At 42.3% G+C, this 15072-nt stretch overlaps 1 protein-coding gene and 1 non-coding gene across 2 annotated transcripts in view; both read left to right on the top strand.

Annotated features, from left to right (window-relative positions):
- SUN3 (Sad1 and UNC84 domain containing 3) overlaps nucleotides 1–15072 on the top strand; it is a 40307-nt gene that overhangs the window by 11854 nt on the left and 13381 nt on the right. Inside the window, exons 3-6 of the mRNA XM_065884121.1 lie at nucleotides 1186–1289; nucleotides 5612–5652; nucleotides 6699–6870; nucleotides 8144–8228. Of these exons, the coding sequence (XP_065740193.1) occupies nucleotides 1186–1289; nucleotides 5612–5652; nucleotides 6699–6870; nucleotides 8144–8228 (402 nt within the window). The remainder of the gene's footprint in view (nucleotides 1–1185; nucleotides 1290–5611; nucleotides 5653–6698; nucleotides 6871–8143; nucleotides 8229–15072) is intronic.
- Nucleotides 2674–2780, top strand: LOC136128679 (U6 spliceosomal RNA). The gene has a single exon (XR_010656262.1). It is a non-coding gene; the product is annotated as a U6 spliceosomal RNA (small nuclear RNA).

The raw sequence follows: 15072 nt of genomic DNA, 5'->3' as shown, positions 1-15072 counted from the left end.
CTTTTGCCTACTCACATCTGCTGTTGAGCCCTTTCAGTGAATTTTTTCTTTTCAGTTATTGTACTTTTCAGCTCCAGAATTTGTATTTGGTTCCTTTTATAATTTTTCTATTGGTATTATCATTTTATTCATACTTCATTTCTTTGGTTTTCTTTAGTTCTTTGTCCATGGTTTCCTTTAGTTTTTGAGCATATTTAAGACAGATGTGTTATAAAGTTTTTGTCTAGTTAGTCCAATGTTTGGGCTTCCTCAGAGATGTCATGGCCAGTTTATGTCTTGAAATCTTTCAACAGACATTGCAGCCTCCCAGAAAACTGTTCTAGCCCAAGGGAGTGGGTAGAAACAAAGGTCAGCCTCTGCACCAGCTAATCAGGGGAACACTAGGCAGGTCAAAACTCAGAGTCACACTAGTTGAAGAACAATGTCTGTATTAGACCCCTGGCACAACATCTGCACCAGAAACATTGGCTGCCATCTGCACAGCCACTGCCACCATTCTGGGGAGTGGGAGATGGTAGGGCAGGTGAGCAATAATGCCGCACTGTTCTCTTTCCAAAACTAATCTGCCCTTTTCTTCAGTCCTCTGGTTGCTGTAAGTTTGAGATTAGATTTCAGAATCCCAATAAAGTTGGTCCTGTTAGTCTTTGCAAGCTTATGATTGTTTCAATGAAGGAACAAGTTCTTGAGCCCCTTATGCTGCCATTTAAAATTATTGTCACCCAAGAATCTGATATAGCTTCCCTGCTTAGAGAAATCTCTATTAATATATGTTGTCCGCAAAAATTCAATTAACAATCAGGTTAAGAAGGAAAAAGAGGAATTTTATTCAAGGCAAACTGAGGATTATATCTCAGGAGACAGACTCTCAGTAGTTCTGAGAACTGTTCCACCTGTTAGAAGTCGAAGGCACATATACATTTTTGAGACAAAAGCTCATACGTCAAAATGACATGCTGATATTTATATAAAGTTCACTCCCGTCTTTGAGGAACCCTGGATAATGTGTAATGCAGATGCACACTGCATATTAGGGAGGGAGGGAGGAGGCCCAAATGGACACAGAGAAAGAACTTAAATTTTTTTTTTGTCCTGCCTGAAAATATAAATTTTGTTTCATCAATGTAAAATATCTTATAACTGTTTCCAGATAAACTATTTAATCAAAGTCAATCTTTTCCTTAACAGGATTTAGAAATCACATGAGGCTTAAAGAAAAAGAGTTTCCTCAGAAATCCAGACAATTTTATGCTGTAATTGCAGAATATGGTTCACAGCTTTACAATTACCAGGTGATGTTTTGTTAAATCATTTTGTTTGTCACTCATTTAAAATCTAATACACTAGATTTGTGATTCATTACCCTTTCTTTCTTCCCTGTTTCTCCCTTTTGCAATGGCAATGTCTATCCTATGCTGCTATGTTTGAAAGCAGTTAATGTGTTTGATTTCACAGCCTCATAGCTGGAGGGGAATTTGCTTCAGGATGAATTGTACCTGGGGTCTCATCCATATCTGACTTGGATGACATTTAGTTGAGGCTTTGGACTTTAGACTTTTAAGTTGATGCTGGAATGAACAAAGACTTTTGAGCTGTTGGGATAAAATGGATGTATTTTGTATGCAAGAAGGCCATTAATTTGGGGGGCCAGGGTTAGAATGTCACAGGCTGAATATTTATGTCCCCCCCCAATTCATATGTTGAAACCTAACCCCAGGTATTAGGAGGTGGGGTCTTTGAGAAGTGATTAAGTCATGAGGGTGGAACCCCCATGATTGGGATTAGTGCCCGTTATAAAAAAGATAGCCCAGGGACTTCCCTGGCAGTCCAGTGGTTAAGATTCCACAGTCCCACTGCAGGGTGTGTGGGTTCGATCCCTGGTCGGGAAACTAAGATCCTGCATGGCACATAGTGTGGCCAAAAAATAAAAACAAAAAATAAAAAAAGATACCCCAGAGGGTTCCCTGCCCTCTCTCTGCCATGTGAGGACACAGTGAGGAGACACTGTCTATGAACAGGAAGTGGTTCTCACCAGATACCAAATCTGCTGGTGCCTTGATCTTGAATTTCTGTCTCCACAACTGTGATAAATAAACTTGTTATTTATAAGCCAACCAGTCTCTGGTATTCTGGAGCAGCCTGAACAAACTAAACCAGCACCCCAAGGGAAGCTTCAGCACATGGAAAATGGCAACTAACACTTCAGTTAACCACTGCCTGGAGCTGTGGACAGAATGGTCTCCCATCTGTCCTGAAGCTAGTTAGAGCAAAAGGGACTGAGCCTGAGATCAGACACTGGTGTCCTCTCTCTGGTGCACCCCAGCACTCCAGATGTTACCTCGTCTATCCTATGCTTTGGCCTCTGAAGATGAGAGAAAGGAGGAAGGACAGGAGCTTCGGTCAAGTCAACCACTGCTCCACAGAAAGAAGGGACAGACCAATGAACTCCATCCAGTCAGTGACCTTGGACCTGAGCTGGTGCCCTCTTCCCTGGAAGTTATAAGGTTTAAAATTAGATAACGTGTGGCAGTTTTGTTATAAAAAAAAAAAAAGTACTGGCCACGTGAGGCATTTGTGAACACTTGCATCCAATTTGTCACAGCTCGAAGTATTGGAGCCACATTCTAAGGCATAAAGCTTTGGGTCTCAGTCGACATTACCTGTAAAAACAAAACAGTACTCACCGAGGCAGTGCACATACAAAAAGTGGACCAGTACAGAGAAGATCAGCACGGCCCCTGAGCAAGGATGACTAGCAGATTCATAAAGGCTTCCATATTTTTAAGAGTAAAATAGTTAACAATGACTAACAAGGCTGTGGCCCTGCCCACAGCTGTTTCTCTGCCTTTTCTACTCAGCCCTGTCCTTTCTCAGGAGGCTGTTGATTCCACACCTGTCCAGTTGACTGCAGGTGCCAACTGGTCCTCCTTCAATGGGCATGTTTTGGGTCAGGCAGCAGGTGTTTCATCAGGAGCTCTGTTGGAGATGCTGTGCAGTCCTACTGAAGGCACTGGACATCTGTCCTAACCTTCCATGGGGCTCTGTACACCTGCCCGGAAGGAAGCTCCAGAAAGGTTCTTAGGAGCCCCAGCACCATTCTTATCACAGGACTCTCGTGGGAGGGATGGATCACCAGCCGTACCCAAAGCAGCCTCTGCTGCATCTTTGAGGTTTTCATTTTTCCCTGTGGATGCTGACCCATCTTTCACATGTTATCTTCCTTTCCCAGTCCTTCTTTTCTCTTCACTTTCATTTCCTCACTTTTTTTTGGTCTGATGGCTTTTTATTTTTTAATTTATTACTTTATTTATTCTTGGCTGTGTTGGGTCTTTGTTGCTGTGCACGGGCTTTCTCTAGTTGCGGCAAGTGGGGGTTACTCTTCGTTCCAGTGTGCAGGCTTCTCATTGTGTTGGCTTCTCTTGTTGTGGAGCACAAGCTCTAGAGCACAGGCTCAGTAGTTGTGGCACACGGGCTTAGTAGTTGTGGCTCATGGGCTCTAGTGTGTAGGCTCAGTAGTTGTGGCTCGTGGGCTCTAGAGTGCAGGCTCAGTAGCTGTGGCACACAGGCTTAGTTGCTCCGTGGCATGTGGGATCTTCCCGGACCAGGGCTGGAACCTGTGTCCCCTGCACTGGCAGGCAGATTCTTAACCACTGTGCCACCAGGGAAGCCCTGGTCTGATGGCTTTTTATACTATATTTGCTCCTATAGTGGCAGCCACCTAAAATCCTTTTGGAAATGAGGCAAATAAAAATGCTTTTAAAAATCCAGAAAATGTTAGCTTTCAAAGAACTCTCAAATATATTTATCAGCAAATTAATGAAGGCATATTTTCTGTATGTTCTTTTAAGGTTAGAACAGAATAAAAGTAACAGAAGTGCAACACACTTCCTCTACCGACAGGAAACCTATTCAAACGGAAACTGAAAAACTAGAAATAAGAATTTCTCCCTACCAAAAATAAGCTCCCACATCCACATCCACATCAAAAGAAAAATGTTGAGGAGAGCCTATAAGAAATGAAATTGTCCACTAATGAGAACCTACCGTTTAGCACAGGGATCTCTACTCAGTGCTCTGTGGTGACCTAAATGGGAAGGAAATCCAAAAAAGAGGGGATATGTGTATACATATACCTGATTCGGTTTGCTGAGCAGTAGAAACTAACCGGGCATTGTAAAACAACGATACTCCAGTAAAATATATATATATATTTTTTTTGCGATACGCGGGCCTCTCACCGTTGTGGCCTCTCCCGTTGCGGAGCACAGGCTCCGGACGCGCAGGCTCAGCGGCCATGGCTCACGGACCCAGCCGCTCCGCGGCATGTGGGATCCTCCCGGACCGGGGCTCGAACCCGCGTCCCCTGCATCGGCAGGCGGACTCCCAACCACTGCGCCACCAGGGAAGCCCTCCAATAAAATATTTTTAAAAATTTAATTGCTCAGCAGAAAAACAAAAGCGAGATAATTGCTTACTGTGTGGCGTGCTGTGTTCCACTCCACTCCATTGTCAAACACCAGTGTGGATGAGACGTCCCTCCTGCCTTGCACCATTTTGGCAGAGCAAACTGATGGGAAGTCAGAGTCTTTGAAACAAAAAAGCAAACTTGTCCGTTTAGAAGGATGGAACATTATTTCCCAGATAACTCATGGTTGGTCACTGCAGTGGGTTGAAAGTGACCCCCAAGAAGCTATTTCATGGCCTGACCCCCAGAACCTGTGCATGGAACCTTTATTTGGAAAAAAGAGTCTCTGCAGATGTGATTAGGGCTCCTGAGATGAAGTCATCCTGGATTTCCCAGATGGGCCCTAAACCCATTGACACGTGTCACACAGCTGATAAGAGACACACAGAGGAGAAGCACCTAGGGGAGAAGGGCGTGTGGGGACAGTGCAGCCACAGCAAGCCCGGGAGCCTCCAGAAGGTGGAAGAAGCAAGAAATGGAATCTCTCTTGAGCCTCAGAGGAAAGTACGGCTCTGCTGACACCCTGATCTCGGACTTCTGGCCTCTAGGGCTGTAAGAGAATCCACTTCTGTCATTTTAAGCTGCTGGGTTTGCAGCCATTGGTGGGGGAGCCTGGAACCCACGAGGTTCGTGGAACTTCACACACAGAGGAGCTGGCAGAAGGAAGCTGGGTGGGCAGGGGCTGCAGCCTGGGAGCAGACCCTCTGTCCGCTGTCCCATGTGGACCTCCTCTGCCACGCCCCATGTGCATCCTAAATGGTAGCAACGTCGTCAGCCTGGCGGGGCACCCCTGTTCAGACGTGAGACGGTCCTGTTGGGACACCCTGCCGGCATGAGGTAAGGGCCTGCAATGTGTTTGAGGGCATGCTAATGGAATCCAGCCATCGGCTTCCTTACAGAGAAAGGGGATGCCCCTCGCTGTTTACAGGAACAAACCTCAGGTCTGGATGCCTCCGCATCTCCTCTAAATATAACTATTTGCAGGAAGATGCAGGTGTCTTAGAGGCTGTGGGTCCCACTTGCCACACGTCTCTATCGAGGGTGGCAGTGTGATTTCCTTCCCCTTTACAAATAGAAAAAATAACTCCACCTGAGTAGGCAGGATTTGGAATGATTTTGTTTTGTTTTGTTTTGTTTTGTTTCTTTCAGGCCAGGCTTCGAATGCCAAAAGAGCAACTGGAACTTTTAAAGTGAGTGAGATGTTCTCATGTGTGGGACTTTCTGGTGTGGGTCCAAACACTGAAATGCTTTTGTAAAATTATAAAACTAATTTCTACTTCTGTGGATCATTCTTTAAGGAAATATACACTGGGAGGTGCTTTCAATATTATTTATTATTTTTTTAAAAAAGGAAACAACCAAGATGAGAAAAACAGGTCGAAGGTTAAACATGTGGAATGGAGAATTATGAAGCCATTAAAATAATTCTAAAATATGTTTACTGATCTGGGAAGTGCAGTGGGACACAAAATTATTTTGTAACAATGTTTTTGCATGAAATAAAAACTGTTACAAACACACCAAAATTTAAGTTTTTATTTCTTCAAAATTTTATATTGTTTCACAAATGGGGAGAAAATACTAGATAAGTAGTGCTTCCATTTTTTTCAGCATAAGGAAATACCCATTGGCTTGACATTTTCTTATTCTTTCTAATAACTTTCAAACTGTACAAGTAGCAGAGTCCATACTTGGAAAGTAAAATCTTGCACTCTGGAGCTGGTGAAAGGCAGCTGCCCCCCACCTGCACCCATGGCTGGATCCTCCAGCCCCACCCCCCCCCCCCCCCCCCCCCCCCCCCGCCTCGCACGCCCGAGGCTGGTCCACAGAGTCTCAGGGCTTGTCTGGGAATCTCCAGCTCTGTATCCCACTCAAAGTACAAGGTGTTCCCCATCCTAAGGAGGTGAGAGGGGGATTTAAGATCCACACTGTGAGATCACCCAGCTCAGGTCAGGGTGGCTGCACTCACCAAGGGAGGGATGGGCCGTGCCTACACAGAGCACGCCCCAAGCCCTGGGATGTCCGCAGGACAGCTTCCCTGAAAGCCTTTGCTTTTCACATGTGGGGAAGGGCAGTGCTTTAGACGAAGGGGCATCTCCTGAGCGCCCCTCACTTGGGGTTTCTCTCTTCTGCAACGTAAAGCACCTCTTTGTTTTGCTGGCCCTGAAGCCCAGCTCTGGGGGCCGGCAGGGAGCCCACAGCTTCCTTCTTTCACAGTGAGGATCTCCATTCACAGGAAGGAAAGCCAGACTTTGGAAAACAACTTACGCGAAATTCTATTCTTAATTGAAGAAATAGACGTTCTGAAGGCCTTACTTAGTGATATACGGGATGGTCTGCACAGTTACAGCTGGACAGCAGATGGAGACTCCGCTGAAGGCTGGGACCACACTGAAGTTGTGGACGAGGTGATGTGGGCATTGGCAGGGAGGCGGGGCTCGTCCGACCTTCAGTTGTCACATCCACAGCTTATGTGAGTGGGGATGGAGCGATAGCTGGGGTGTGGTCTGTGCCCTCTTGAAAATTCTTCCCCGGCAGTAGCTTACATTCACTAAAGCTTGCCCCTGGAAACACACTTTTTCATAATTGCTGTGTCACAGGGAAGATTTTGTATTTCAAGAAAACTGACTTCCCACCCAAATAAGTAACTGATTCTGTCTTATTTTGCAGTTAAAAACGAAAGAAGACAAACAAAAGCTCATTCAGAAATGACAGTCTCTGAAAGTCCATACACAAATACTCAAATAGTAAAATATTTTTATTCAGGGACCTAAAGCTCGTGTATTTGACCTACTTAGCCCCAGGTCGGGCAACATTATGATGAAGACCAATGAGATTGGTTTTGCCTCTTCTCCCCCCTTATTAGCACTAGCTTCTTTCCTTTCCTTAGGTTCTGCTTTTTGAAAGACACAGAAAGCTGACACTGACCACCACTGCCTCAAGGCCCCCACTGCCACGGCCCTGGGACAAAGTGCTTCCTCAGTTAGAACTCAGACTGTTATGTTCTCTCAGGACACTTGCTTTTCTAGACTCAGAACATCCTCAAGAACCCAATATTAATCCAAATGATGAATAATTTCTCACACAAGCAATCACGTACTCTATGTAAACTGCCTTGATCCCCAAATACCTACAGGGAGTTCCCTGGCGGTCCAGTGGTTAGGAATCTGCGCTTCCACTGCAGGGGGCACAGGTTCGATCCTGGGTTGGGGAACTAAGATCCCACAAGCTTCAAAAAAAAAAAAATATATATATATATATATTTAACCAAATATTTACAGAACATTCAAGCCTTTATTACTAAGCAGAGACACTATAAGGGGCACCCAGCAGGTCACACGCATCCACATTTGACTGCCCCTCCGTGACAGCGTGATGGAGTAGTTGTCAGGCCTTCAGAAGGGGCTTGAGTCCAGCCTTGCTCTGTGGCCTTGGTGAACGGCCCGAACATCGCAGGTTGGATAACTCAGCTGCCTGAGAAACACCGAGCCCACTGACCTGGGAAGGTGATGTTAAGAATCTGTATGCGGTGCTGGGCTCCATCTGCAGCTTGGTCAATGTTCAGTGTTGTTATCATTTTGCAGATTAGGGAATTTGGGTTCAAATCAACAAAGTAAATTGTCAAAACTCAAGCAGTTGACAGAGATTGTTAACAGGAAACTCTTTTTAAAATTTGTACAGGAAATGTCAAACTTGGTAAATTATGTACTTAAAAAGTGGAGAGGAGATCAAGTCCAGATGGCCGATTACGCCCTTAAGTCTGCAGGTGAGTGAAGGAGTGACAAGGCCAGTATAAAAAGTCGAGGCTTCAAAAGCATCTATGTCCTCTGTGTTACTTTATCTGGTGTTTATCTATCTGGTAACTGGAGAGGGAGAAAAAACTAACAAACCTAGACAATGAAGAGGAGAATAGAAATGGTTGTGAGTGCAGATGTGTGGGTAAAAGCACCACAGAGAAAGTGCGCCTGCCACAGGGAGGCTGGGGATGCATCACAAACGTTACAACATTCTATCCTCTATATACTAAAACGACTACTAATGACTAATCTAAATGCATTATTAGTGATTAAGTGATAGTGTCTCAAGACTGTATAGAATGTTCTTAGTATCCTCCAAAAATATATTCTTAAGTGCTTAGGCTGTGAATCGTTAATCTTAATATTGCCTAGAAGCCCCTGCCTGTGGCAGTGTATGACCATGTGCTCAGTGAAGCATTGGGGGGGGGTGGGGGGTGGGAGGGAGGAGGGGGAAAGGATGCAAGAGAAAGAGGGGGGAAATACAAAGCACACAGAGGAGCGCTAATTTTTATCAAGTGACAAAAGTCAAACTAATATTGCGGAAATAAATTTGTGTCCTGCATGGAGCAGAGAACATTTGAACCAGCATGATTATTAGTCGTGTGTGTGTGTGTGTGTGTGTGTGCGCGCGTGCGCACGCGTGTGTGTGTGTGTGTGTTGAGAGACAGAGCAAGAGGACAGAAGTCTGACTTTGAATTCCCTGAAGCCTGAGAGGCATGAGCTTAAATAAGGTGGGAAGGTAACTCACAGAATGCTTTTTTTGTTTGTTTCCTTGGGCATAAATTTATTTATTTATTTTTGGCTGCATTGGGTCTTCGTTGCTGTGCACAGGTTTTCTCTAGTTGCGGCGAGCGGGGTCTACTCTTTGTTGCGGTGTGTGGGCTTCTCATTGCGGTGGCTTCTCTTGTTGTGGAGCATGGGCTCTAGGTGCGTGGGCTTCAGTAGTTTTGGCACGTGGGCTCAGTAGTTGTGGTTCACGGGCTCTGGAGCTCAGGCTCAGTTGTTATGGTGCACGGGCTTAGTTGCTCCGCGGCATGTGGGATCCTCCGGGACCAGGGCTCGAACCTGTGGCCCCTGGGTTGGCAGGCGGATTCTTAACCACTGCACCACCAGGGAAGTCCGAGTCTTGGCATTCTGATACAGCCTTTTGATGCCTTCTTCCTATTCTGTTGAATATACTTACAATTCCATTTGGAAAAACCATAATGACAAAGGTCCGTAGATACCCTGTGTAAAACAAGGAATGGCAGAAAACGTTATGGCTTCTGAATAAATGTTAGCATGATGCACAGCCAGCTTCTGGTTAGGATGAGATGGAGAAAAGCCCAGGGTAGCCTTTCTTCCCTGCTGATGACATACAACTAAAAGAGTTGGACAAAATATAAAAAGCTGCTACCTGAGTATGATGAAAAGTAAACAAAAGGAGGCAGATTGTGGAGGGAAGTAAGAGACTGGAAATGTGGCCCATGCGGGGGTGAGTTTACTGTTTTTCTTTTCTCTCAAAGCTTGAGCTGAGGCTTGAGCTGCAGTGACAGAGCCGCAAGGTGGTGACAGCGCGGTGGGTGACTAAAATTATGAGAGAAACTCCACCGTTCTAGAAAGAACCAGAACAAAATAGTCCTGTTGGCCAGAGAGTGTAGGAGGAAGGCTTGAGAAGGCCGGACAGGAGAGCAGACGCCCTGACCTCATGTGTGTGGCCTGATGCCGGCTTGCCTCATAGCTTCTCTTTCACGGAGATGGACCCACGGCAGCACAGCAGCGGCTCTGAGATTTTGACAAAGATTTAGCCACAGCTCAGGTCTTAGACTGTCCACTGAGGGGCACATGGGCAGAACATGCCTATTGTAAAGGTTCTGAAAATGGAACTGAGATTGTTACCACCTCCCATAGAAAAGGAGGGGCATTTATGGTCTGAACATTTCCGGTTGATTGTGTGATGAAACAAACAAAAGCACCCAGAGTCTCCCAATATAATATTCAGTATGTCTAGGATACAGTTCAAAATTAGTCGACATACCAAGACCTAGGCAAGTGTGACCAATTTGCAAGGGGAAAGAGAACCAGCAGATGCCAACCCACTCCATCAGGACACAGATGTTGGATTATCACACAGAGACTCTGAAGGCAGGTAGTGTAACTAGGCTTCACGTGGTAAAGGTAAGTAAAGCTAAAATGAATGAAAAGATATGATCTCTCAGCCAAGACAGAGAAACTATAGAAAATAACCAGATGAAAATTTGAGAAATGAAAATACAACATCTGAAAAAAAATTCATTATATGGGCTTAATAATAGGACAATGACAAGAGAAAAGAATTAGTGAAACTGAAGAGCAGTAGAAATTATCCAATCTGAAGAAGTGGGAAAAAATGGAAACAATTTTGAAAAAAATGAAACAGCTTCAGAAACCTATGGGACATATATGAAAAGGTCTAACGTTCTCATCCTTGTAGTCTCAGAAGCAAATAAGAGATAAATGCAGAAAAATAATTTATTTGAAGAAATAATAGCTGAAAACATCCCAAATTTTGTTAAAAAAGTAAATTTATAGAGTCAAGAAACTGAGGAAATCAGAAACAAGATAAAGTCAAGGAAAATTATATCCAGACACATCATAAATTTCACAAAACCAAAGATGAGGAAGTCTTGAAAGCAGCTAGAGGAACAAAACACACACATTAATATGGGAGAATAATGATACAAATGACTGCAGATTTCTTATCGAAAACCAAGGAGACCAGAAGAGAAGGGAACTACACTGTAAAGCACTGAAATAAAGGAAATGCCAATGCAGATCCAGTAAAAATATCCTTTAAGAATGAGGATGAGGGACTTGCCTCGTTGGCGCAGTGCTTAAGACTCCATGCTCCCGATTCAGGGGGCCCAGGTTCAATCCCTGGTCAGGGAACTAGATCCCACATGCATGCTGCAACTAAGAGCTCACATGCCACAACTAAGAGCTCACATTCCACAACTAAGGAGCCAGTGTGCTGCAACTAAGGAGCCCACCTGCCACAACCAAGACCCAGTGCAACCAAATTAAAAAAAAAACAAAAAGAGAATGAGGGTGAAATGAAGTCATTCTTAGATGAAGGGAAACCAAGGGACTTCTTTGTCAACAGATCTGCTAAAGGAAGTTCTTCAGGGCTAAGGGAAATGACACCAAAATGAAACTTGGAACTTCAGGAAAGAAGAAAGAACAACAGATAAGACAAATATCTATAACTATGAGACAATTTTCTTAAGTTCTTTAAAATAGGTATGACTGTTGAAAAGAAAAATTATAACATTAGCTGATGGGGTTTTAATATATGTAGATGGACAATTCTTAAGGAAAGGTCAATGGGTGAAGTTAAAGGGACCTCTTGGTAAAATATTAGCTCTAAATTGACTTTGAAAGGTTAGTTATGTGTATTAAGATTGCCAGAGCAACCACTAAAAAAATACAGAGACAAAGTATGTACAGAGGGAACACACCTCAACATAATAAAGCCATATGTGACAAACTCAGAGCTAACATCATACTCAACAGTGAAAAGCTGAGCACTTTCCTCTAAGATCAGGATCTAGACAAAGATGCCTACTCTCACCACTTTTGTTCAATGTAGTATTGGTAGTCCCAGCCACAGCAATCAGAGAAGAAAAAGAAGTAAAAGGTGTCCAAATGGGAGAAAAAGAAATAAAACTGTCACTATTTGCAGATGACATGATACCATATACAGAGAACCATAAAGACTCTACCAAAAAACTATTACAACAAATAAATGAGTTCAGTAAAGTTGCAGGATACAAAATTAATACATAAAATTCTGCTGCATTTCTATGCACTAATAACAAATTATCAGAAACAGAAATAAAGAAAACAACTCCATTTACAATTGCACCAGAAAGAATAAAATGCCTAGGAATAAATTTAACTAAGGAGATGAAAGAACTATACTCTGTCCTAGTCAACACTGTACTAGAATTCCTAACAGTAAATTAAGACAAGAATCAGAGAGAGAAGGGGAGGGAAGAGTGGGGGTGAGGAGGGGAAGAGAGGGAAAGAAGAAAGAAGCAAGCAAATTGGAGAGGAAGAAATAAAAAACTGTATTCACAGACAACATGATGATTTATGTAGAGAATCATCAAAAAATCTATTAGAACTAATAAGTGAAGTTAGTAAGTTCAACTGTATATATATAATTTTTAGATGCTAGTAATAAGAAATTGGAAAAATAAATTTTAAAAACAGTCTTATTCACAACAGCAGTGAAAAACATGCTAAAAGCAAAAAAAAACCCCAAAAGACCACTAATGAAAGAAATAACAGAAGACCTAAAAAAGTGGACAGATCTTCCAAGTTTGTGTATTAGAGGCACCAATATTGGTAAGATGGCAATTCTTCCTAACCAGTCTATTGATTCAACACAATCCCAGTCAAAATCTCAGCGTGATTGTTTGTAGAAATCTACAAGCTCTTTCTAAAATAGCCAAAACAGTTTTGAAAAGAAGAACAAATTTGGAGGACTCACACTGATTTGAAAGCTTACTATGAAGTTACAGTAATGAGGGAATGTGATGTCGATTAAATTAATGAAACATAATAAGAAGTCCAGAAATAGTCCCACACTAATTAACTTTTGACAAAGGAGAAAAAGCAAGTTGATGGTGCTGGAAGAGTTGGACATTCGTATGCAAAAATAAACCTTGACTCACAGCTCACACTTTAAAAAAGTTAACTCAAAATGCGTTAAATGTAAAAAGTATGATCTAAATATAAAGCTTAAAACTGTAAAACTTCTAGAAGAAAAAATAAGAGAAAGTTTTTGTGACTTTGAGTTGGGAAAAGATTTCTTAGACACAATACCCAAAATGTGATCCGGAAAAAGAAAAGAATGGATAATTTGGACTTCATCTAAATTTAAAACTTCTGCTTGGAAAAAGCCATTGAAGAGAATGAAAAGACAATTCACAGGCTGGGAGACAGGATTGCAAACCAAATACCTGACAAAGGATTTATACCCACAATTTATAAACACTCAAATTTCAGTGGTAAGAAAACAGCCAATCCAATAAAAAGTGAGCAAATGATTTGAAAGCCACCTCATCAAAGAAGATATATACATGTCAAAAAAGCACATGAAAAAATGCTCATCACTAGTATCCATTAGTGAAATGTAGACATACCCATTAGAACAGCAAACAAACAAAACCTGACACGTGAAATGGCGGCAGCAATGGAAAGCAAGCAGAACTCTTACACAGGGCTGGAGAGAACGTAACGGTGGTACAGCCATTTTTGGAAAACCATTTGCCAATTTCTTTCTTTCTTTTTTTTTTAAAAATTGAAATATAGTTGATTTACAATGTTGCATTAGTTTCAGGTGTACAACACAGTCATTCAATATTTTTATAGCTTATACTCCATTTAAAGTCATTACATATAAAATATTGGTTATATTCCCAGTGCTGTGCATTATATCCTTGTGTCTTATTTATTTTATACCTCGTAGTTTGCACTTCTTACTCCCCTTCCCCTATCTTGCCCCTCCCCACAGCCCTCTCCCCTTTGGTAACCACTAGTTTGCTCTTTTGTATCAATGAGTCTGTTTCTGTTTTGTTATAGTCACTCACTCGTTTTATTATTTAGATTCCACATATAAGTGAAAACATACAATAATTGTCTTTCTCTGTCTGACTTACTTCACTAGGGTATGACATTTGACAATTTCTTATGAAGTTAAACATAACACGTATGAGACAGCAATTCCACCTCTATGTATCAATATTTACCTAAGAGAAGTTTAAACTTATGTTCACAATAAAACCTGTCTGAGAATGTCTACGGCAACTTTATTCATTGTCACCAAAACTGGAAATAGATGAAGGAATAGCTAGTTGTGATGTATCCATACGGTGGAATGTTACTCAGCAATAAGAAGGAACACATTCATTATACCTGCCAGGAAGCTCAAATGTATCAATTGTGCTAAGTGAAAGTAGCCATATTCAAAAGGCTACTACTGTGATTGACTACAAAGAGACGGCAAGAGAGAAGGTCCAGAATAGGCAAAAGTAGAGAGCAAGTAGGTCAGTGATTGCCTAGGGTTGAGGTGGGGTTCGGGGGAGTGACCGCTGAGTGCAATAGCGTTGCTTTGGGTGCTGATTGAAAGTGTTCTAATGTTGATTGCGGTCATGGTTGTGCGACTCTGTGAATATGCTAAAAACCACTGAATTGTACACTTTAAATGAGTAAATTGGGTAGTATGTGTATCTCAATAAAGCTGAATAGAAACTTAAAAAATGAGAATGAGAAAAGTGAATTTGAATTACTTAAAAACTCTACCTGCCACAATTAGCATTTTCTGAACTAGATTATGGCTGGGGTGGGGTCAGTCCTCACATCAGTATGTGGAAGTTTAATTCCCGTCCAACCAGTCAGTCCAGCAGGAAAATTCATTGACCAAGCAGACCGTATCAGCACTCAAAAACAAGGTACTCACAGGGTTGCCAGGTAAAATAAAGGATGCTCAGTGAAATTTGAGTTTCAGGTAAACAGCAAACAATTTTTTAGTATATGTCCCAGATATTGTATGGGACGTAACTGATTATTCATAGTTTATGTAAAATTAAAATTTAACTGGGAATCTTGTGTTTCTACTTGCTAAGTCCTGCATCCCTGGGTACATTCACTATTTCAAATCCTACCATCTTAGAAAAGGCACTGGTGATCTGATATTCACCACGTATGTGTCTTTTTAATGTTGCATTGTGATATCCAGATGGAATTTAAGGAAGTGATTTGCATTTTCTTTATTTCTTATGTATCAGA

Source organism: Phocoena phocoena, chromosome 9 (genome assembly GCF_963924675.1).
Source record: "Phocoena phocoena chromosome 9, mPhoPho1.1, whole genome shotgun sequence".
Classification (NCBI taxonomy): Eukaryota; Metazoa; Chordata; class Mammalia; order Artiodactyla; family Phocoenidae; genus Phocoena; species Phocoena phocoena.
Note: the sequence above shows the minus strand (reverse complement) of the source record. Positions and strands in the feature narration are given on the sequence as shown.